Below are 25,899 nucleotides of genomic sequence, written 5' to 3'. Positions count from 1 at the left end.
ATATATTTATATATTGTCTATCTATCATATGTGTATCCTGCCTATCCTTTCAGGACATCAGGTCAGCTTACATTAAAAACTGACAGCAACTTTACAGGCAACACACTGAAGCAATATCATTTTACCAAAGATACCCTGCAAGTTCTTGGGATGATTGAGTGTTTTGAACCTAGTTTCCTTTGTCCAATTCTAATGTTGGACAGAAAGAAAGAGAGAGAGAAGAGAGAGGGAGAAGGAGAGAGAGAGAGAGAGAGACTTGAAATATTAAAGCAATAATCTCAGAGCAGTTGACAATCTGAGTTCATCAGTCAGAGAACTCTTTTTACAGGTGCATAATACATGTCACATTTAATGATTCTTGAACACCAGAAGAAAGTGCATTCCATAAGGTGGACATCATCATGGAGGAAGCCTACTACTGACTTACAACCAGATGGCAAATTTCCAGTTCACGTTAAAAACAAGGCACTGATCTTGGCTTGTCATCCATAGAAAATCACAGGAAAGTGGGATTTACACTTGCATCCTGAGTATGTTTAAAATGATGCCAGAAGGTATTTTGAGTAAGGTTCCCCCCCCCCTCTCAAATATAGGTCTGGGCGTCCTCACCCTTTGGTTACAACCATTGCACCTGTTTGCATGGTTCTGGTTCAGACAACAAAAGCAACAAGGAATGCTTCCTGTCCATGCTACAGAAACTTCTTGATAAGAGGTGTTGAAGAAAAGTTAGCAGGTAGAAGAATGGAGTATAGGGATGGACCTTTGACAGTAAGGATTGAAGTAATGTCTGGATAGCTGTGAAAAAGGGGCGTCAGGTTAAATCAGGGGGTTAGAAGTATTAATTATCATTCGATATCAAATGGGTATGTATTCTAGCTGTTATTTTCCATTAATAGCTATATTTAAGATTTCACTTCATGAATACTCATACTCCGTTTGAATCACACCTCTAAACATTTAAAAGGGAGAGCCCTACAGCTCTGTTTGAGGCAGTAGATGCTGTCAGACAATTGTTTGGGATAGTCACAGTCCAGTAGAGAGGATGAGTGAATTAAACTATGGTCACTTGGGGCACAGACCCTTTTAGGGAACCCTAGGTTAGATATCATTGTGGGTTATTGATGCCGGATAACCTCTGCATAGAAATGCACATTTTAAGAACACTCTGGTGGATGTAGGTAGTAGAATTGGATCATAGGTTATCTATTGGGGGTGTGGGAATTTAGTGAGCTACATATTCTTTCTTTCTCTAGGAAGCTCAAAGCAGACTGTGGCGAGTCAGATCACTAGTCTAAATTGTCTGTTGTTTTCTTCTTTGATGGGTGATGCTTTGACAGAGGGTCCAACAACCCCTGGCTATGTGTTGTATGATAATTTAACTGGAAATATCAGGGACTGAGCCTAGGTCTGTATATATGCAGAACACATACTTTGCTAACACTGAAGAATGGAATTGCCTCTTCACAAATTCAGTTATATTTGGATTATGTCTCACTACCAGTTCAATCCCCCCCATGTTCTTTGTGCCAACATCTCCTTTGCTATGTTTCCTTTCAGGGTCCTACAGGAAGACCTGGGCTTCCGGTAAATATCCCCTACTTTTTAAATGTCTTTTTCACTTTTCTCCTTCATGTCCAGTTGCTATATAGGGGGTGCTTCCAGACCTTCTTTTATTGTGTGATCACCCTGCCAGCATTTGCCAGCATTTAAACACTGAAAAAGAAAAGAAAGAATAGCTAGATAATGAAATACTTCATCACCTATCATAAAGTAACATGCTGTGAAAAGATATGAATGGGCCAGCTGGCCCTCAATACATATGAATGATATGCTCTGATGTCAGGACACTAGGACTGTTGGGGTGGGTGGGTGGGAAAACTTAAGTTTTTAATAATCATTACAGCTCCCAGAATACCCCAGTCAATATTGCTACTGACCATACTGAGTAAGGTATTTGGGAAGCTTTAATCTACAAAGTATATTTCCTACATTAAGTACATTTTTAAAAAGTGTTACTCAGCGTTCTCTTCAACACAGAATTGTATTCCTAGATGGCTAAATTATATCCCAAAATCTGAGGTTAGCTAACACTTTATTAGGGTCATCCAGGGAGTTTGGAAAGTGAATGTGAAGAAGAATGAGTATAACAACATTCTAAAGCTACCCATAACTTAGCAGTTGGTCTTAGAGCACCATCTAATGTCTGGTCCATAATAATTGGCTTCACATTACATTAGTTCTTTCAAAGGGACCTTTCCCAGGTATTGCAACGAAATGTTCACAAAAGCATTTATGGGAAGAAATGGAAGGTGGGGAAAGGTTGACCTGACATTGAAGCGATGAAGTCTGCAGGGTCAGAGAAAAGGCACGGATTTTAATGGATTAAGCACTATCAGATATCACAAAGGTTGCAGCTGACCTGTCTTGTTCCAGTGTTATAGGAGGTCGAGTTAATTAGATTTTACAGTAGTCTGGTTTAATTTCCTCAAGGAATTTGAGCACAAAATCCATTGAATAAAATGTACCAGCTTTGTGTATTGGAATTAGCCCAAGCCAAGCAAAGGGAGCATTTAATGGAGAGAAGAGAGAACCCTTCTGCCCACATCCAGACACCGGCATTATAGGAAGTTCTTGTTCATATTTATAAAATAGGTAGCAATTTAATAAGGTGCATTGTATTAGTCATTCTCATGGTCTATGTCAGGTACAGGGAATTTATGGGCCTTTGTTGGATTGTAGCTGCCGAAATACTAGACCACTTGCTACTGTATATTGGCCGAGGCTGGTGGGTGTTGGAGTCCAACAACATCTGGAGGGCCCTGGGTTCCCAATAAATTGGACTATAGAGTTTAATGTTGTCTCTGGGAGCAAGTCAATTGTGCCCCTAATTTTAATACCTTCAAGAAGTCCTCAAAATTTTATTACCTTAGATCCCTTTTGCTCTTTGGTGTACCTGGAGCCTCAAACATGGCCTGGCTGCTGTAACGCTACTGGTCACTGATAATGGGACGGCTGCTTCCTTTTGCCTTGCTTGTTCAGGGATGGTCCAAAACATTTTGCATCCATGGGACAGCACCCATACAGAGAGCACTTCAGAACACTGTGGCATAACAAAGGTGACAACAAATTAAATAATAGATTGTTTGCTGGCCATTAATGTCTGAAATCTATTGCCCGAAAAAGCTGCCTTGGTGTATCTGATGAAACAGGTAGCCTTGCTCTTATTTTATTTTATTTTATTTTATTGAGACAACAGAAATTGTTCAAATTATCCACAGGAAGGACATGAGGTAGAGGGTACTGAATGCATGTCCATCTTTTCCTATTTCTCTCTTTCACGAATACATCTCTACGTAGATCCAGATCCCTCATTGCAGAACAAGGCTGCATGAATGTCACAGCAGGAGTCAAAATAATGTTCAAGTGGGTTTAGAAAAGAAGAGGGCATAGAATCATTTGTTCCTTCTTTTACCATTTCTTGGCTCTCTGTATAGGAACTAAGAGCCACCATTTCTGGTGCAACAAATAAAGAGGCAGCAGGCCTACATTCTGGAGCTTGGCACAATTATTTTCATAGACTTACTCTCCCAAACAACATGGGAGAAAACCAATTGTTTGTCCCCACCAAATTGAATCAATAGGACTATTTGAGTCTAAGTTATCCAATGGGTTTCCTGTGGCTGGATCTAACCCTACGTCTGCAAAGGTTATTTGTTTTTCCTGGCCTCAGTACCACTTGTTTCTGAGGTAATACATTTTCTTACCAGTATCCATTTTACTTCCTAGGAAGGAAGCTCTTGTGGGTGGCAAGAAAAAACAATAACACTGAGAAAAATATTGAGCAACAGTGAAACAGGAGGAGAGCTCCAGTATTATCAGCCATAACCTGTTGGAAATAGCCTAGGGCAGCTCATGCCATCCCTATAGATGTGTGCTTGTGTGTCTGAACCACTTATGTAATCTGGTCATACTCACAAGGGGCACTCCACTCACAATGTGCCTGCATTGTGTTATATGAGCCTCTGCTGCTTCAGCTGCTTCCAACATTACTGGCTACAAACAAACTCCTTTCTCAGCTAATGCTCAGCATTGGTGGTAACTTATGGCTTCCTCCACACTTTGTTTACAACAACTGCTGGAATAGATTGATCTTTTGCAGCAGTGCCTACTTCCCCTCCTGGTGGACGTGTGACACAAAATTAGTGATCAACATAATTTCATGGTCCAACTGCATTTGCTAAGAAGGGTCGTAAGATCTCTTTTTAATGGATGTAACTCCCAATCCTATTTTTAGTTCCCCTTGATGCAGAACAACAGCAGTAAAGGATGTAAACCCTTTTTTAATCTCGACATTCTTCTTTCCCCTTTGAGTCTGTATATTTTTAATAATCTTAGGTTAATCAGCATAGATTAGAATTAAACCTGCATGGTGCCTATCACTTTTCACAGGATTTGTAAAGATATACTGAATGCTAATCTGTACAAAAACTAGGTATTAGTGATAGTCAGTTGACACAATGGATCATGCAGAATATACCAAGGGTATTCTAGGATTGATCCTTTTATGAAAGGAATTAGGACGTGATTGACACCACAAGCTAGTTAACACTTGATCCACAGGAAAGCTAAGGAGTCTTTCTACATGAAATGTTGTTGCTGCAAAGAATGCACCACCATTTCTCAGTGCAAGTAAGGAAGTGTAACATTGGAAGATAGTGGTTGTTGTGGGTTTTTTGGGCTTCTTGGCCATGTTCTGAAGGTGGTTTTTCCTAACGTTTCGCCAGTCTCTGTGGCCGGCATCTTCAGAGGACAGCAAACTGTTTGCAGCAAAATGTTAGGAAAAACCACCTTCAGAACACGGCCAAGAAGCCTGAAAAACCCACAACAACCACTAGATCCCAGCTGTGAAAGCCTTTGCGAATACATTGGAAGATAGTATTGTTGTTATGTCCTGCCAAGTTGCCTTTGACTCATGGCAACCCTATGAATGAGCAATCTCCAAAATGTCCTCTCCTCAGCTGCCCTGCTCAGCTCTTGCAGACTCAAGCCTGTGGCTTTGGGCAGAAATAGACATTAGCGAATAGACATTAGACATCTGTGGCTCTCCAGATGTTGCTTGATTCCAATTCTCATCACTTTGGGCCATTAGTGAGGAATTATGGGCATGATGGTTCTCAATGACTGTATATAAGGTACATCAGTTTTAGGCAGTGGAGAACGTAGGATAGCAAAAGAGATTTAGGATTCATCTTTTGAGACCCAGGGATAAAGAGCTTTCAGCTTGAGGAAGCCAGTTTAGATGTCTCCTGCTTGAAAAGATTAGGGAAGGATCAGACCAAGCTTAAAGGTAATTTGCATCCAAAGCTGGTTAATTTTGGAAATATAGTCCTCTTTTGTAATTTACAAGCACAATGAACCACCCAACCTACAGCCCTGAAGGCATTCCCTAAAATCTTAAGGGAAGAAATGAAAATATAGAGCCTCCTTATTTTATCCTGCTGTGAAGGCCATGCCACTTTGCCAACAAATACTAAAGAAGCATGCAGACCACCAGTCAGGCAGACAATGTTGATTTGTTAATCTATAAAGACTGTGCCAGTGCACTGTGAGGGTCATAAGCATTACCCAGTAGTGGATGTATTTCTTGGCATCGTATATGCATCCTGCTCTCACTAAATACCACTTGTCTATTCTCTACGTCATCCGCACAGCTATGTGTACTCTGGGATGTGATTCCACAAAGGCACCGAATGTAGTATAAGATACAGAATGTAGTTCTTGATCACTCTCAGCTTTCAGTTATTTTAATATACTGTATATGAAAACTTCATGTTTCTAAACCTTATGGTTGCAAAAACATGTTTGAGTGTTTGTGTGTGGGGGGGGGGTCATGCATCCTGAAATCACAAAAACTGTGAGGATTGCTATTTAAGTAGTTGTGGGGGGGGCGATCCTTTAGCAGTTTTTGTGAATCCTTCTCTCAGCATGATTCACAAGATGATAATAATTAAGGTAAACTTTTCTGCAGAGGAAAAGGATATGCTTGATCTGTTCTGCTAGAAAGAGTTAGTGTTTTTTAAAAGCAGGGAAAGGTGCCAGCTAATATATCATACAACACCATGCTCTCAGATCCATGGTTGTGGGTGGGCCTGGGGAACTCTGGTCCCCTGAGAAATATTTCAAATCCGGTTCATAAACTTTTCACTTTTAGTAAAAGAACAGAAGTAGGTCTCTAATCCTTTGAGTGGCAACCACTTGGGGACAAACGTGGAGGTAGAATTCTGCACAGTTGCTTAGTAAGAAATATCTCTAGTCTCTTCTTCTAATGTTATGGTCAATGCAAGTAAGAACACTGAGATGGCTGACAAGATCTTTGATGTGTACCTTACAATGTTATTAAGCTTCTTACTTCCTGACATTGTTTAATACTGTATTAAATAAGGGACTGTTTGTATCTTAGTTGGTGCTTGTTTTGTTTCTGTACTGATTTACCATTGCTCCTTACCATCACTCCATTATTAACAGCATTACCTGCATGGCAGTCAATACTCTGAGAAGTGGTAATGGATAGTTAACCATCAACATAACTCAACTCTTGGCACTACCAATTCAAAAACATAAAATATTTCTCGAACTGTTTTCAGACAGCAAGCAGCAGAATATATGATATATATTCTAAAAAAAGATTCCACAATTCAGCGGACATTGAGAACAGTAGAAACTAAACTACCGTCTTATTTCCCTGAGAATCAGTCCCACTGAACTCATTGGTACTTATTTTGACTGGACATGAATAACATTGTACTGTTAGTCTCTAGCTTATAAAATATTCTTTAATTAACTGATTTCTGTGTGTCTTATTTTTGTCACCCTGGACAAAATAATTTTTAAAACGACAGAAATGATTTTTAAATTAAGTAGTAGAAAAACTCTTAAAACGTGATTCCCATTAGCAACACCTGGAGCATTTTATGGAAACTTTTAATGCCATAATGAAAGTAAGAGTGGGAAGTGGAGTAAGGTTATAGATTCCTCTGATATTTCCACCACATGCACATTTCAAATAAACTTCCTGCTCTGTGCAGGATTCTTCGCTACAAACACATCCTGCTTTGTGGGGGATAACTTGAGAGTAAAAAGTCCAGCAAATGGTGTGTAATTCAAACAGCTTCCCACATGATGATCAAAAGACCATTTTTGCTTTTTATGTTCAAAACTACAAAACTGATAACAAAGATAATATGTCATCCTGCAAGTTTACTAAAGAGAGAATAGGGGTAAACAAGTCATATTGTTCCTAGTAGTGAGTGACATTGTATCACATCCTATATGTTCATGTGCACCAGGATTTGGGAAGCTGTGGTCTTCTTTTTATTGTTGGACTTAATTTCCTATCAGTCCCAAATAGCTTGACCACTGGCAAAGCCTGATGGTAGTAGTCATTCATCAAAATACAGAGGACAAATATTTCCTATCATCTGCAATACATCACTAACAAGCTCCATCTTTCCATAAACCAGTCCATTGGTTGTTGCCTCTCCCGGACCCTCACTAATCTGATAAGTATAGCCATATAAGCCATTCCTCATGTTTCACGTCTCACTCTTCCAGTGTTGGAGGACTGGTCTTTGTCCATTGCTTACTGATTGCCGTATGTGCTGCCATTAAAAGCAAATCCTGTTGCTTAGCATACTAAGTCACATTGGTGTAAACTCATTGAATCAAGTGGGGGGTTAGTGAGCCCATTCTTCCCTTGGTTCCTTTGATTCAATTGGGCCTGCTTTAACTGTGACTTAATTTAGCAGTCATAGTTGTAGTAAGGCCTGTTTAAATCAATATCACTTAGGGAGGAGTTGACTCAACAAATCCCCATTGTTTCAGTGGGCCTAGGCCAGTTTGATTTGCTATGCTAAACAAAAGGATTCTGGTCAATATGAAACCATTTCAATACAAGCTATATGCAAGGAGGTTCTCTACAGTGGCCTTTGTGCCTTACACAAATTGGTTTAATGACTCTCATGGAAAGTTCTATAGCTGAATATTCTAAATTTTGGCAGTAGACCTACCAGCAGCCTGCACCACAAGTGTCACCCTGTTTTAATATACCTCATTCATCAGCAGTCCTGCTGATCCCTGTCAGTTCCTCCCCCCCCCCCGACCCTGTTAGGAGCATCTCTGGAATGTGTATCCTCTTTGCTTTGCTCAGTAGCACTTCTCTTATTTTGAATTTTAAAATAAGTGTCAATAACATAAGATTTTTTTCCAGCTAACTATTAGTTAAACTTCTTTTGTTGTTGTTTTTTATGTATAATTCACTCTTTGTCTTTTTGAGGGTAAAATTGGCCAGTGCTATGTTTATCATTTCTGAGAGGATACTTGACACAAACTGTACCTGCAGGGGATACACACTTTTTTAAAAAAAACCTTCAAAAAAAGAGAGTGTAGAAGAGAGTATAGACTTTTTCCTGGGAAATTCTCTCAAGATGGCTGACCAGGCAGCTCAGAACCTCCTCTACACAGCATCGGTCTCTATCACAAAGAAAATAATCTGTCCCCCTGAAGTAGGACTTCTCTTGTCTTTGTCGTTAATGGAGTCTTCTTCAGCTTGTTCTTCAATACAAATGCCCTTGGTATCAACCCTGACTCTGAAGCCCTTGATACAAAGTTGTACTCCCTTGATGTCAAAGCCTCCTGCATAAGAAAAAAACTGTAGTAAAAGTCCAACAAAACAATGCAAACCACATTCATCTTGTGCTATGCTGGCCCAATTAACAGTGGTCACCACATTTAGCATCTCATCCGAGTCTACCCAAGCAGTGTGATGGAGAAGTCAACCATGCCTGTCTTTTGACTTTATGAGCATTATGAGCATGTCACATTTACCCACAATATCCCTCCCAGCAGAGATACAGTACTAGACGTGTATTTTTTTTCCCCATCCCTACACAAGAAAGTGATATTGCTCCAAGCGTCAGGCTTTCTGGTCTTTTTTTGCACCCTGTTTTCATATACCTCATTCATCAGCAGCACTCATGTCTCATTCCCTCCCCTATCTGTATCAGTGAAGGCTTTTTATGTCATCCCTGAAAATCTGCCTTGCTGCCCATTGTGCTCAATAACCACAATCTCCAGTCCACCATTTTTCTTAAGTGACTCCATGGTTTGGAAGTTTTTTAAAGGGTCAATAAGCTTTGCCTGCCTTACTTGATCATCTCTGCTCCCTCGCCCTTTTTAGTAATGCCACTGTGACTGGAGTTTGTTTACAGTGGATATTGCTCTCTTGGTCTTCACGGCATCAGCAAGACAAGTAAGTGAACTGTGTGCCCTTCATGCTGATTTTCCAAACCTGGTTTTTGACAGAGGGAAAGTTGTCCTTTACCCAGGTATTTCCTGTCACCCTAAAGTAGTATCCATTTTTCATCTTACTAAAGAGTCACTATTATACACCTTTTCCCCCCCAAGATCCGACTACACTTCTTGAGATGGTGCCACACTTACTAGACATCCTTCAGACACTGGCCTTTTACTGGAACAGGATTATCACCTTTGAGTGGACTCCTCCCTTCTTTGTCTGCTCCAGAGTGGTGTGGGGGAAGGTGTCCTCTCTCTACCCAGGGGTTTTGCAAGTGGATACTGATGGCCTTGTCTTATCTGTTAGCAAAGTTGGACATACCAGACATTTTAAAGAATTACTCCATGAAAGCAATGGGGACTTCAGCAGTGTCTCATAGAGCCTATCCCTGCCAGGCATCTGCTGTGCAGCCACAGGGTCTCAGCCTTCCTCTCTTTTCAAGCATTACCAACAAATGTTTAAGCTCGGCAAGATGCATCTAGACATGCTGCCTTTTCTGCTGTGCTAAGTCCTCTGTTAGCTTCCAGCTAAGTGAGCTTTCCAGTCGCCCATTTGTGTGAGACACAAAGGCAGTAAAGAAGAACAAGCTACTCATCTGTAATGGTGGTGCTCTGAATAGTCATCTCTGCAATGGTCACCTCTGCATTCACACAGTACACTTTCCTCTCCTCGGTCCTCACAAGCTTTTTATATACATGCAGTGGACTGGAAACTGAGAAGATTAGCAGGGCATAGTTTCATATGAGGAGTAGAGTGGAGCTATGGCCGAAATTCTATTCGGCTGTGGAACAGGCTGTGAGAGGTTTTGCACAGGGATAGCCCCATTTGTATGAGTTGACCATTCGAAGGACCACTGGAACAGGTAAGCAGCTTTTATACATATGCAACCACACAGAAGAAGTTCCAAGCACATCAGCTTCAGTTCCATAACCTGCATAAATCTCTTCCTATTAAACAGAATCATGTATAAAATCGGAACTAATAATTACATCCACATAAATCTTCAAGTAAAAGTTAATTTGTATCACATTATAGTATTATGTGTAAATCAGTTTCCAACTGCCATCTGATTTTGCATTAATTGTTAGGGAGATAAAGGCGCCATGGGGATCCGTGGACTACCGGTGAGTCATCAACTTCTTATAACTACCTCACAAACTTGCTTTTAAATGCTTTGGCTATCTAGAACCCCTTTGGAGAGTGATAATTTTGCTGTCTCGGGGGGGGGGGGGATGCTTTGGTCCCATTTATAGGATCTTGAACAGGGAAAACTTGCTTTTGCAAAAATTAAAATAAGATATTGATTTAAATGCTAAGATATGACTAACAGGAGAGATAAGAACATAAGAAGAGCCCTGCTGGATCAGGCCAAGGGCCCATCTAGTCCAGCTTCCTGTATCTCCCAGTGGCCCCACCAGATGCCTCTGGGAGCACACGGGACAACTAGATACCTGTCTCCTGATACCACTCCCCTGCATCTGCCATTTGGAGATACCTTCCTTTTAAGCCTGGAGATTGTACATCCCCATCATGGCTTGTAACCTGTGATGGACTTTTCCTCCAGGAATCTGTCCAATCTCCTTTTCAAGGCATCTAGACCAGATGCCGTCACCACATCCTGTGGCAAGGAGTTCCGCAGACTAACAACACATTGGGTAAAGAAATATTTTATTTTGTCTGTTCTCACTCTCCCAACATGCAATTTGAGTGGATGAGATCTCATTTATTGAGGCTACAATCCAATAAATGTCCACTCAGAAAGAAGTCCAGGTAAGCCCAATGGGGCCTACTCCCAGATAAATTTATATAGGACTGCAGCCTAAGCAAAATTGCAGGGATCATTATTTAATTCACCAGATAAAGTTCTGTTACAGAACTCTTGATGTATAGCCTTAGTTAATACAAATGAATGACGAACAGTCAGTAAATTAGAGTCTAGCTGAAGGACAGTTTATATTCCAAAGTTTTAAATTACAGCGACTGTATTTGGGGGCAAGGAAAAATTGTTTCTAAATTTTTAGGCTTTCCTAAGAAATGAGAGAAGCTACCTATGAAATGCATCATTATTTTAGGCTTAAATATCTATTTAAATGGGACAAAAAAGGAGCATCAACACACCATACAAGTAAAACATTTATTTAAATAATAGTTCATATCTCATTCTATTGTCACATCACCTCTCAAAGCAGTCTCTACAGTCTGCTGTTTAATTTTTTCCTCTGCTCATGAGCTATGATTCTCTCAAAGATCATAATAGGGCTCATAGGATTTCTCTTCCATGTCAAAAAGAAGGGGGGGGGGATTTGGGGTACATTCTGGTGCCTTCCTGTTGCTAGAAAGTGCTCCACAGGGACAGTTTTGCACACTTACTTGGTGATATACCTATCCCATCTCATGATGTGTTTTCTCCCATAATGCATGCAGGTATGGCACATGTCTATTGAAATACTGGAGAAAGAATACTGTTGCACATACTTGCTTTTCAACAGTATACTCTCACTATTCATGCTGTTTGAAACTGATCTATTGTGCACGCCCTTCAATGCGTTATAGACAGTAACGTGTCTGAGGAAAAAATATCTCATTAGCCCATACCTGAGATCGCAGGTTAAACTTTCTCTCAACTCAACATGTGCATCAGAGCTGACCAGAGCCTGAACTAGTAGCAGATAAGTACTAGTTTAAAGATGTTATGGATAATCTTAAGAGATAACCAAATCCAAACAAATCTCCCCCAGAATAGACAAAATTTATCTATACAGCTAAAGATTCTTCAGCAGTTGGGATTCAGAGATAAAGAAAGACACAAGTAGTATGTTTCTAAAAATTGTTATCCAGAATGGGCAATTTCTTCCCAATCCCTAGTATAAGAGAGATGTCCAGGTGGGATGGACAAGGGAAGAGAGAAGAAGGTGACATTTGTAGCTTCTCATCCCAGCAGTCCTTTTACCAGGACTCTCCGTTCACAGTGCTTTGAAGGAAGATTACTGAAGTAATATACTGCAGGACTCTTCACTTCTATTTGCTTCTTCTGTCTCCTAAGATCAATAATATTAAAAGGATGTTGGTATAGACTGTGAGAAATGAAGGGAATAGCATTAGGAACTTGCTTGAAAACCCTTGGATATTCCAGTCCTCCTTTGTTTGCTGTTGTTATGTTCCACAGCGCACCTGCTCCTGCCTCCTTGCATTTTTTCTCGCTTGATGCCAACGAGCATAAAATAAACAAGTTTTTAACTGTTTTCTGTTAGTTATCACTCCCTTTACTTACCCACCTGAATTCAATGATTTCAATTGTTATTTCAGTCCATTTCAGAATGTATGACAAATACAAGCAAACAAAAATTTAAGATCAGTGGCATAGCGGCGGGTGAATGTATGGCACACTGTATGGAAATCTTGAGGGCTGACCTGCGTTCGGAGTTCCTATATACAAAAGCCTCCTCTTTCCCTGAGATACCCTGATGATGTCTTTGTTGATTGGACTTTAGTAACTTTTATCCTACCATCAACCCGAGCTTAGACCAGTCTATACACTACACTTTCTGAGCACAGTTGTGCAATTACACAATGAATAAATACTATGTTATCTTGAACTCCCCACTGATCATTAAACATATTCATGTGCTTCCATCTTCCATCTAGAATGTACTGCAGTATCTATTGTCTGCAGTCAAGATCTCAGATACAGTTGCAACTGCTCTATTCTAGAGCTGGGCACAAACTGGTGACCTGCCAGTTCATGCCAGTGTCTTTTCCCTCCAAACAGGTTTCAGTGCTTCCTAGCCTTCCTCCAGTGGGCATCCACTCAGAGGCAGTGCCCCGGATTCCCTGCCCCACCTCCACCAGGTGCTGCCTCTGACTGGGTGCCCACCAGAGGAGGCAGGGCTGGGAAGTGCCAAATACCTGTTTGGACAAAAAAATGAGTCGTAACAAACCATTGAACTGCTGGCTCATGCCCATATCCATATGATGAGATAGAAATACATCTGTGCTGTTAATGCACTTTCAGTGTGTTGATTACATAAACATCCTGGTTAATGGGTAGAGTATTTATCTCTAACATGTTTCCTGTAGGCGGGTGCATAATTGTTTTCTTTAAATGTTTGGAAGTGCAAATACTTTTGCTTTCAAGAAATAGCTCATACTTCTTGAATCAACATCTGATTCTAATTCCTAAGACAGAGGTTTTTTTTTTTTAAAAAAATCATAACCTCAATATTGAACTCCATGTGTTTGAAGAAATGGATTATAATCCATGGTGGCTCAAACTGAAATAAATTGGTTAGTCTTAACAGTGTTGTGAGCCCTTTTCCCACTTCATTTTTGTCATACCTTCTGAAATTAGATCTCACAAAACAGCCATGCTGGATTCCTGTTACTCCAGCATTTTATTCCCATAGTGACAAATCAGATGTCTCTGGGAAGTGCAGAAGCAGGGTGTGAGTACAATTACAACCTTCTGCTCATGTTCTGATAAAGATGTCCTTCCTTTGATACATTGATCAATTCAGCTATCAGGGCTAGTAACAGTTGGTAGCCTTTTCTTTTATACATATTTGAATCCTTGTCTAAAGCTGTCCAACTTGGCAGTCATCACTACAGCTAAAGTAGTGATTTCCATAATTTAATTACGTGGAGTGTGAACTGCTTCCTTTTACCTGTCCTGTCCTCTAAGGCCCAAAGACAGCCAACCATCCTGTTTTAAGTACAGTTCTTGTAGTAGACATGTGTTACTATCAATATAATAATACACCGCATTGTTCTAGGTAAGAATAAGTAATCACCTCACTATTCTATGTATCATCTTCCTGTTTCATCAATCCATACATTATATATTTAAACTTATAAGTTTATCAAAACTGAGAGCTCCTCTCCCACCAACTTTTTTTGATAGAGATAACCCTTGTGCTTCATATAAAGATGGAATGGTTGGGGGATTTGAAATTTGCACTGAATAGGAAAAATGAAACTGGAGGTAACTAACTAACATAATAAGACAATAAGGGCATAAACTTGTCTAGATAATGTGAAACGTTGTCATTGTAGAATCCCAATTTTGTTGTTAGTGAGGAACTATAAAACTGTCCTAGGAAATCTTAGTAATTCATTGAGCTTCCATGAGAATTCTGTGGAGCTTCTAATCTCCAGATTCACTTCAGCTTTTAAGTCAGGTGGAATCTGGCAACATCCTGAGGATGTGCAGGACTCCTCTGTGAAATTCAGCAGGTCTTAGCACTACTTTGAATTTCCTCAATATTTTTCAGAGGCTTCTCCTTAGCATGAGGTCTCCCAACTTCACTTTGAAGTAAACACAATTGAGCTCCTTATTGTATAATGATATCAGAACCTTAAAGATTGGTGACCTGCCAGTGACACTGATGAGGGTCAAGTCACAATTTTTCATAGATGGTTTAGAACTTTATGCATGCTGTTTTCCTTAAGTGTCTCAAAATTGAGTGCTTTCACACAGCATATTTGAAATATTGATGCTAAGATAACACAATCCATCAACTGCTTTGTTGCATGTTAACCACAGATTCTAATACTTTCATTTATTTCCCTCATCAGTTACCCAAACGGATCTCTCTGTTTTCTTTATCATGGCATTGGTTGGAACCAAAGTCTACATGGCTGCCAAAACTGATCTTGCAAACAGACCTAATCTTGCAATTGTTCCTCAAAGAGAGCACTGAGTGGGTCAAAAGATGCTTGTCGGGTCTTTCGCTGCTTTTGCATTACTGTCTTGTGAGCTCAAAAGTAAGCTAATATAGTGATGTGAGCTGACTGCTAACACTGTGCCATTTGTTTTTACTACTCATGAAATGAAGAAAATTCTTAGCTTCACTTCATTTCAATTGCTATGTCCCTCAGCTTCACAAGGGTGTTCTCAGGACAAACAGCTCCCCACAAGGGAAATTAAGCCCTGAACCCAACAAATGATCACACAGTCTGAACTGAAGAGTTTCACTGATGAACAGTTTTCCCTATAGGATGAGCTATTTATCTGGAGAGCTTCTGGATTCTGCTTTCCTGAAATAATATGCTGGAATTCTTAGAGATTATTTAAATAGGATAGAGTAGGAAGCAAACGACACCGTTCACTGTGCTTGAGTGTGAGCATTAAACGAAGCAGGTGTGTGTATTATGTTAAATTTGTGTACCTGTTATGTGCATTTGTGTTGTTTGAGGGGCTTAGTCTACCTTAACACTGACTTCTGTATTTGTGTGTTTCTCTTTCTCTCCCCTTTCATCCTTTTGCATGTGGCTGTGACTGATGTAAATGGTGGCCCAGGGACAAAAGGGGAAACCTGGAGAGAAGGTGAGTCAGCTCTTTCCAGCTCATCACTTCATTCTGGGTTTGTCTGCAACTGCTGCCTCCAATCCATTACAAGCTGCTGATAAAGCTCCTATGTAATGACATATCCCACTCACCGTGAAACTTTGCCTTGAAGAATGAGGATGCTATTTGATTAGTTTGAAATCAGCCCAGGTTATTTCACCCTCATACTCCTTCATCCTTAACCCCCTCAAATTCTGGGAAAAAAGAAAGAAAATCTTCCATGTGAGTCAAAAGCTAATTTTACATATACAGTATACATTACATAGACAAATTAATGCAATCAATGTATGCAGATAAGAAGAGATAGGTGGTGTGCCCCTCCTTCACTCTATGAAAGAAGCACAGACATATTCTGAGGCTGCTGCAGAAATTTTGGTTTGTTTACTATAATTTATATTAATGTTGCAAGAGCTTATTTATAGCAATGGTCAGAGAAACTCAACATTTGCAGCTGGCCTGTTTTGGTATTTTTTTGGAACCCTTTTCCTATTTCATTGCCAACATCTGCGTTTATTGTGTCGAGGAAAGATACATGTGGAAATGTGGTTAACTGCACCAGCTGTGTCCTAGGCAGTTCTCTCCAGATGCAGCCTGCTGAACTAGCTCTTAGATTTCCTGGTTGCAAACCATGGTTCAAACCCACTATTATCTAAGGGGAAAACCTCATAAAAATAATTGAGGAAAGCAGGTGAGAGAGACCCCTCAAACGTTTACTTTAATCTATGCTGGTGTTTTTCTTTGCTGCTATTAAGATAAACATTACATTAGTCCTCTCTTCATTTGGGCTGAGGTCAGCAGTAGTCCAGAAGAGACAGATCAAATTCTTTTTTCATTCTGTCCACAGAAAAACGCTTTACTGCTATGGTTTCACTTAGCAATGCTATAGTTTCAGATGCTGTTTCTTGTCGGTAGAGGAAAGTAGGCGCATGTTTGCTGTAAGATTCTTTTCTCTCCAAGGAAGTCTCACAAAACAATCATTTAGAAACCCTGTCAATCTGCTGTGGAGAGGAAGATCAGTGGAATAACACCCTACAGTGTGGATCAAGCAGGAGAGCAAAACAGCTTGTGAACATGGGCTTTTAAGTTATACAAGACAATCTGTAAACATTAAAGTATTACCAGATTGGGCCTTAAGTATTTGGAAGTTTGAGGTAATATGTTTAGAAAAGAAATGGTTTACTTGGAACTTAACATGTTTGATAGATAATTTGGGTGCAACTACAAAGCAGGAGAAATGTGAAGTCATACTAGGGAATATGGGTTTCCCTAGCCAGTTCAGATTATCTGGCCACACAGAGAGAAAGGGAAATAAGCCTTGTTTGCAACTTGTTAACATAGCTCTTCTGTAGCCCTGCAGGAGGTGCAACTACAAAAGAACTACGTAATCAACTGTAAACAAGAAAAATGACAATTTCCTCCTCCTCTCTCTCTCTCTCTCTGTGTGTGTGTGTGTGTCTAGATGCCCTAGCACAACAGCACTGGCTGCAAGCTGTTTTTTGTTTAAAGAAAGAAATTGTATTATTTGCAAACATCCAGCCCTCCCAGTCTTGATCTTTTCCCCCAACCACCATGCCATCATACCAACCACAGGCTTCCCCCTTCTTCAGAACCCCACGCTGGAAAGAAAAAAGCCCAGGGATCAGCTGTGGTGGTGGCTGCACAGGGACAGCGCAGATCAATGGGGATGGGGTGATCAGGATGCTGGAAAGGTCAGAGCACGGGCATCAGGGTGTTTCTTTTTTAATGGAAAAGAATCCATCCTGATCACACACCCTCAGTCACCACAGTATTCTCCATCAGTTCAAATGATCACATTGCCTGAACCAACGAGAATGGCACTGATGGTGTGTGTTTTTTTTTTAAATCAAAGTCTCAGTGGTGGCAGCAAAAACTATGAATGGTGGGGATGATTTCAGGAAAGTTTGCCTTACATCATGTGGGGAAAAATGCAAATCGACCCATTCCAATCCCGTATAATTTTTTTATATTTTTTGCCAATGTAGTTGCACCCTTAGTGATAGCTAAACTGTTGTTGTTTAGTCGTTGAGTCGTGTCCGACTCTTCGTGACCCCATGGGCCAGAGCATGCCAGGCCCTCCTGTCTTCCACTGCCTCCTGGAGTTGGGTCAAATTCATGTTGGTAGCTTCCATGACACTGTCCAGCCATCTCATCCTCTGTCGTCCCCTTCTCCTCTTGCCCTCACACTTTCCCAACATCAGGGTCTTTTCCAGGGAGTCTTCTCTTCTCATGAGATGGCCAAAGTATTGGAGCCTCAGCTTCAGGATCTGTCCTTCCAGTGAGCACTCAAGGTTGATTTCCTTCAGAATGGATAGGTTTGTTCTTTTTGCAATCCAGGGGACTCTCAAGAGTCTCCTCCAGCACCACAATTCAAAAGCATCAATTATTCTGTGGTCAGCCTTCCCTATGGTCCATCTCTAACTTCCATACATCACTACTGGAAAAACCATAGCTTTGACTATGCGGACCTTTGTCGGTAAGGTGATGTCTCTGCTTTTCAAGATGCTGTCAAGGTTTGTCATTGCTTTCCTCCCAAGAAACAGGCGTCTTTTAATTTCGTGGCTGCTGTCACCATCTGCAGTGATCATGGAGCCCAAGAAAGTAACATCTGTCACTGCCTCCAGACCTTCCCCTTCTATTTGCCAGGAGGTGATGGGACCAGTGGCCATGATCTTCGTTTTTTTTTAAATGTTGAGCTTCAGGCTGTTTTTTGCTCTCCTCTTTCACCCTCATTTAGAGGTTCTTTAATTCCTCCTCACTTTCTGCCATCAGAGTGGTATCATCTGCATATCTGAGGTTGTTGATACTTATTCCACCAATCTTAATTCCAGTTTGGGATTCCCCCAGTCCAGCCTTTCGCATGAACCAAAGACTGAATCTGACTTACATTAATCAACATGAAGGTGCCTCTTCACCTAGTGAGTGCATGAGCTAACTGGCCCGGATGCTGACTCTCACTTCAGCAATGTCAAGAGAGTTGCATCTTCCTTCACATCTTAAGGCAGCAAGCTAGTTTGATGAATGTAAGATAGGTTACATGGTACACAGTGCTTTGTTTACATGAGGTGATTGTCTCTCTCTGACTAATGGAAGGGACAGCCGGGTCATGATTAACTTAAGCAATTGGTTTTATTCGATCTTCTGTAAGCATGACTTAATCTGGATCAAGTCCAACTCAGCATATGTGGTTTTTGAAGGTTAGCTGTATTTATTCAGACCTCTTTCAGCTGGGTTTTCTTTGTGCAGGGTTTGGTGTGTTTTTTTGGCTCTTTGTTGGGCTTTTGGGAAAAGATGCTTTATTTTTCTGCATATCTTATCACCCATCTAAACATGTTAGTTTGATCATATAATTATAGAATAATTAAGTTGGAAGGGGCCTATACGGCCATTTAATCCTACCCCTACTTAATTCAGAAATCCAAATCAAAGTCTGACAGATGGTTGTCCAATTTTATCTTGAATGTTTCCAGTTTTGGACTGCTCACCACCTCCTGAGGTTCTTAGTTCCATTGTTATACTGCTCTAACAGTTAGGAAGTTTTCCCTGATATTCAACTAAAATCTGATCTTCTGTAACTTGAGTTCATTATTACATGTCCTGTACTCTAGGGTGACTGAGAAAAGATCCTGTCCCTCCTCTGTATGGCAATCTTTCAAATATTTGAAAAATACGATCATATCTCCCCTCAATCTTCTTTTCTCAAGGCTAAACATGCCCAGTTCTTTCAGTCTTTCCTCAGAGGGCATGATTTCCAGTCCCCTGATCATCCTTGTTGCCCTCCTCAGAACTTGTTCCAATTTGTTAGCATCCTTCTTGAAGTGTGGTGTCCAGAACTGGACACAGTACTCAAGATGAGGCCTAACCAGTGCTGAATAGAGGGGGAATAGTACTTCATATGTTTTAGAGCTTGTGTTTCTGTTAATGCAGCCTAAAACGGCATTTGCGTATTTTGTAGCCATGTCACATTCATGGCTCATATTCAACTTGTGAGCTACAATGATTCCAAGATCTTTTTTCACATGCAATGTTATTAAGCCAAGTATCTTGGAACTTGTAACCTATGGGAGGCAGAACCTTCTTGTATGCTTGGTTTTTTCCTCAAGGAAAAAAAATTATCCCTGTTAAATGTTATTCTGTTTCAGCCCAATGCAAAAGCCTATCAACAGCTTTCGAATTTTGTTTCTCTCTTCCACAATATTATTTCAACCAATTTTGTGTCCTCTGCAAATTGGATAAATATTCCCTGCACCCTTTCATCCACATTATTAATAAAAATGTTGAAGAGCACTGGGCCCAGGACTGAGCCTGCAGTACCCCACTTGTTACTTCCACTCAGTTTGAGAAGCAGCCATTGATAAGCACACTCTGACTAGGATTCTGTCCTATAGTGCAGTGGTCCCCAACCGTAGGCCTCCAGATGTTCTTAGACTACAACTCCCAGAAGCCTTCAGCACCACCTTGGCTGGCCAAGATTTCTGGGAGTTGAAGTCCAAGAACATCTGGAGGCCCAAGGTTGGGGACATCTGCTATAGTGAAACAGCAGGAACCAAGCTAATGCTGGAACAATACTCCCATGTTCCCAATCAATCACATTTGCATCAAAAATGGGCAATGGAATGCAAGATAGTTACCAATTCACAAAGTTGGCTTTGGTATTTAGCCAAACGCTCCCCACAGTAATTAAATCTCTTTTTTTGTAACAGTGGCCATTATCATATTTGATCTTCTATGATAAAGCTTCCTTAAGTATTTGGTGGTCTGGTGCTACAGGCAATCCATTTAAAAGTTAGCACCTTACTACTTTAAAATGATATTTTAAAATAAAAATACAGTGGTGCCTTGCTAGACGATGATAATCTGTTCCACTGAAATTGCTGTTTAGCAAAATCATTGTCTAGCAAAAAGCATTTCCCCGTTGGAATGCATTGAAACCTGTTTAATGTGTTCCAATGGGGAAGAATCGTTGTTGTCTAGCGAAGATCAGCCATAGGAAAGCCGCTTTGCAAACCGCCGATCAGCTGTTTAAATTGCTGTCTTGCGAAGCTTAGGTCCTGAAAACACCTGTTTGCGAGCACGGAGGGAGCTGTCAAAATCGTCGTCTAGCGAAACTCAGTTTGCAAAGCAGGGACCAAACATTGTCCAGCGAAATTCCCCCATAGGAATCACTGTTTTGCGAATCACTATAGCGATCGCAAAAAGCCAATGTCTAGCGAAAAAACTGTCATGTGGGGTAACTGTCTAGCGAGGCACCACTGTAAAAGCAAATATGAGCTGTGAGTGACCAAGCTTATTCTACTCCTGCTCTCTTGAATGAAGACATATCTATGTTTTCTGGAAACTTACTGAGATGTTCTTGTCCTGATATTTTCCCCTCTGGTTATTTCTTAAATGTCTAAGCTGTATCTAAAGATTTGTAAGGTCAGTCTCAGTTGAGCCAATTATCTTGCCAGTGGCATCAACAGAAAAAGTACCTGATGGTACAGGATTGTCAAAATCCAGAAATACCATTAGGTTTGCTGCCTGTCTTGTGAAAACTGGAAAACTGGACACAGATTCTGCTTCTGAAGGAATTGTACTTAGAACAAGTGAAAAGATATCCTGAAGTAGTTCTAGAGATGCTTCCTTGAGGCTTTCAGAAAATTTGAAGGAGCATTAAACATGATCACGTCTTATCTGATGCCTCCTTTGCCAACAGTATGCGTATATGTTCTCATACTTAAAAAGCTCAGTGAGGCTCCTGATTACTGAAGGCATCAGAGGCCACCAGATTCTACTGTGTTCATCAGTGAAGCTGACATTTCCACAATCCAAAACGGATTACGAACACTCTATATTTCTTCATTTACCATCAAACCAGACATTTACCCTCCAACTTCTTCAGGCACATATGTGTCAGCAGCCAGACTTGCAAATTAAACTTGTGTTTACCTTGCCAAGATCAATCACTTAATTAAGGAGGAAAAGATTGGCCAGAATACAGTTAGTGTTTTCATAAGGTTTGCATAACCTGCTGCAGCTAATTGTAGCTAATTGACAGGGTGCTGGGATACATCTCATTTGCATGAGCAGGGATGTGACCAGGCAAACAACCAAGACAGACTGACACCTTGTCAATTAGCCCCAATTAGATGCAAGAAGTTACACACAACTTACAAGTAAACACCAATAGGATTCTGGCAATTGAACAAGTTACACAGTGTCCTTTGATTGTTAGTGCTAGAAGCAGTCCATCTGATTTTTTTGTGTCTAGTTTCTGTATGATACCCCTGTCAATCATAAACAACCACCAACTGTTACAACTTTTACATATTTGACGATTAGTAATCCTTGCTAAAATAAAAATACTTATAGAGCATATGCAGCCAAAGTAGACACCAGGTGGAAGAGCAGATGTAAAAGTTAACATTCTGAAATAAATTTAGGAAAGTAGTACAAGGAAAGTACAGCCAGCAAGAGGCTCTTTGCTAGATATCAGTGTGGGAAGTGAGTTGCAAAACAGGAAGCTGAGTCAGTAATTGGACCAAAAAATCTAATAAACTGGCTAAGCAACCCATGAGCAATTATATAGAATTTTCTGCTAACGCCTCATATATAGCAGGTAGTCTAGTCAGTCACCACAAAGGATATTGTTTGTATGCAGTTAGAAAACCACTTGGTCCCTTACCCCCACAACATAAAAAGGTAGTGTAAAAAGAAATTGCATTGCACATTAAGAAGACAAAAATCATGACTACAGAAAAACTACACAGTTTTAATGTCGGCAATGAAGAAATCGAAATTGGTAAAAGATTTTGTATACTTTGGTTCAGCCATCAAGCCAAATTCAGACTGCAGCCAAAAAACAGAAGAAGGGCAACAATGAAGGAATTAGAAAAGATCAGCATATATAGATATGCTGGACAGTAAAGAAAGCAGAGAGGGGAAAATGATTTGTTTGCTTTGCAGATACCCTGAACTGCAAGAAAGACAAACTAGTGAGCAAATCAAGCCTGACCAATCTTTGGAGTAAAAAATGACAAAACTGGGGCTATCGTACTTCGAACACATTATGAGACAATAATGCTGGGAAAGATTGAAGGCAGCAGGAAAAAGAGGAAGCCACAGGCTTCTGTTTACAAGACCCGAATAGGGCTGTTGAGGACAGGTCATTTTGGAGATTGCTCGTTCAGGGGGTTGCCATAAGCCAGAGGCAACTTGATGGCACATAGAAACAACAACAGGAAATTTCTTTCTAGAAATGTGGGTGGAACCTGTATAGAAACAGGGCAGCATTGTCTCTCTACACTTCTAATATGGCCAGTCCTTATAGGGAGTTATAGCTGCCCCCATGTTGCAAGGATAATGTAAAAAGAGCCATAATAATGTTAGAAAGGGTAGTAGACAGGGCCAATGATCTATTCTACAAATCTAAATTCCTTTCAAAGGCATTGAACTGTTAGAACAGACAAAAGACTGTGGGTAGGGGTGAAGTTGGGAATATGTGGACATGAGAAAGTTTAAGGATATATTGAGAAGAATTATCAGTGAGCTAACATCAGATATCAACATCTCCTGGTATGTTTGGGGAAAACAAACCGGAAGTTTCAAAGCAGTTCTGTGTTTATTAAAGAAGCATGGGGAATGTGTAGCCACAAATATGTTGGGCTGTAATAACATCCTTCGCCATTGACCGTGCAGGCTAGAACTGATGTGGACTGCAGTCCGAGAACCCATGGAGGTCATGGGTCTCTCACCAGTGGTGTTTAAGCAGTTCTGACCGTATGATTAATATGTATCATGAAACAGTATTTGCTTAATTACTGATCGCAGGAACAGCAAATTATCAGCAAGAGCCAGGCTTTTGACAACTAGCAGTTAGGAACCGTGTGTCAGCCATTGTTTGTTCACAAATTTATTATGGCAAAATGGAATGAACCACAGTGATTTTTTACCTAGGAGAATTTATGGTGTCAAAATCAGAGAGGCTGTATAAGATTGTACCTTTGTGTGTGTATCTCTGTGTGTGCATGCGTGCATGCACATACACATGCACGTGCACATACATACACATATGTGCATCACTTGGTTGTGCAGTCCCACTGCCTCTTTTAAAACATAATAGCTTAATTCCTAGTCATACCAAAATTTCCAGATTTCTGGAGGAAGTTTCCTTGCAGAGAAGAGTGATAATTGGACATAAGACAACTTTGGCATCGGACAATATTATATGTAGCTATTCACTGAGATTACTTGCCATTTTCAAGGAGTCTATTGTGATGCTTTGATCTGATTTCAGGATAGACTCAAAATGGCCCCCTGTTTGGGTTGGAAAAGGCCAGAGGAGCTGCTGTTTAAACCAGAAGAAATATGTTTTTAATCATTATCTCTCAGAAGTCTGTGCATGTATTGCTCGTTTTAATCCATGTTGTAAACTTTCCTTTTCTCTTTCACTATTTCCTTGTCCACATTTTCCTTGCAAGTTTCCATTGGTGTATACTCAAATCTTTTAAGTATTCACTTTCATTCTGCATTTGCATTCGAAATTCTCTCTCTCTCTCTCTCTTCTCCTTTTTTTTAAAACTATAACCCATCTCCTGTCCTAACTTGCTCCTTTCTCACTGCAGGGAGTTCCTGGAGAAGCTGGTATGTCCATCATTGGTCCCCGTGGCCCTCCGGTAAGTGTCCACTTTCTCTGCTTTTCCTCTCTAACATTTAAATGTTGAAGGATGTGGCTGAATTACAAAAACAAAGATTAGGGAGTGGAAGATGCAACATGGGCCAGTTCCTTCCAGAGATCTGTAACTCTATATGCTGTAGGGTCAAATTAGACATTAAGAAAAATGTGTATTCCCTATGATTAATTTGTTTTTCCTCTCAGAAAAGGATTTCTTCAGAGATATGAGCCTCAGCAATCAGACTTGCAAATACCTTCCAGTGACCATTCACAAAACATTCAAATACAAAATGTATAGGTGAGGAAAACAGATGTTGTTCAACACTTCGGAGAGCAGTTCTTTTAAGAACATGATAAATATATTGTATAGTTTAATCCTAAATACAGGAATGAAAATCCCTGACATAAGAATGTTACAAACCTTATGTCCAGAAGAGGAATGGCCATGTTTCTCCAGTTTGGAACTAATGGAGAGCCTTTTCAAAGCAATCCCCACGTTGCAGCTTGGAATAGGGTAGGCAGATCAGAACTTCAGAGGATGAGTGATTGTGCACTTGAACTCACATATCTAACAGGGCAGCCTCAGTACATGGTCATTCTGAAAAAAAAGTGCAGACCCAGAGGAATTGCAAGCTAATTGTTGTGAGGACATGAATGTAATAACAAGTAGAACCTTGTCTTTGTGTATGATGAGTCTAGTGTGTTCACTTTCTGACTGCAAAATGAAACCTTAAGACTGCAACACCACTTGCTGGCAATATTCCCACAAAACTCCTGTCGCCTGTCTTCTTTGGACTGTTCTTTGAAATCCAAACGAAAGGTTGCATTGATTTTACTTTCCTTAAGATTATTCACAAGAGAATAGTTTCTTAAGCTTTATTGGAGTGGAGCTGCTTGAGAACAAATAATTTCAGGGCTGTGGCCTTAATAAGGCACGTATCCTCACTGAGATGAATGGTTGCGTGCCATAATCATCAGTACTGGGTGGAAATGCATTTTCTCCATCTCCAGACTAATTGCAACATTGATTTAGTTTAATGGCGGCCTGGTGATCAGTGTGAAGGAGCACCCTGATACCAAAGAAAGGCCTGGAAGCATTGAAAGAACAGCATGCTTTCGGCAGATGTGCGATGACAAATAGTTTCCAGACTGTCTTTTGGAGGCGAGATGATGTGAGCATTTGCGCATCCAGAGTTTTTCAGCTGCTTGACATTACTTTGGGTTTGCTGGCTTGAACAACACATTGTGCTGAGCATGGCAGAAACAGACATTCTGCAGCACTTGGCCGTTCTATGAGAGTTTTATTCTTGAGAACTTGATACAAACAACATTTGAAGAAGGGAAAGCTCAGCCCTGCTTAGAATCTTTAGCTGAGTTGAACTTTTGCTCTGGTTTTTTTATCATCTCAAGCCAAAAAAGCCAAAAATGTGCAGCTTAGCAGTTGACAAGGAAGGTATTGGTGGCCAAGCTGCACCCTTTCCGGATTCCCTCTTCTATTCTTTCCACCACCCATCCGCCCAGGCTCTTGCTGGT

General features: G+C 40.5%; 1 protein-coding gene across 1 annotated transcript in view; it reads left to right on the top strand.

The window, feature by feature from the left end:
• The first annotated feature begins 1,563 nt into the window (after positions 1-1,563).
• The window catches only part of COL13A1 (collagen type XIII alpha 1 chain), a 141,896-nt gene continuing 117,560 nt past the window's right edge, over positions 1,564-25,899 (top strand). Inside the window, exons 1-4 of the mRNA XM_078390820.1 lie at positions 1,564-1,584; positions 10,441-10,476; positions 15,648-15,674; positions 24,317-24,367. Of these exons, the coding sequence (XP_078246946.1) occupies positions 10,456-10,476; positions 15,648-15,674; positions 24,317-24,367 (99 nt within the window). The 5' untranslated portion in view covers positions 1,564-1,584; positions 10,441-10,455. The remainder of the gene's footprint in view (positions 1,585-10,440; positions 10,477-15,647; positions 15,675-24,316; positions 24,368-25,899) is intronic.

The sequence above is a fragment of the Pogona vitticeps genome, chromosome 3, assembly GCF_051106095.1.
Source record: "Pogona vitticeps strain Pit_001003342236 chromosome 3, PviZW2.1, whole genome shotgun sequence".
Lineage (NCBI taxonomy): Eukaryota > Metazoa > Chordata > Lepidosauria > Squamata > Agamidae > Pogona > Pogona vitticeps.
Note: the sequence above shows the minus strand (reverse complement) of the source record. Positions and strands in the feature narration are given on the sequence as shown.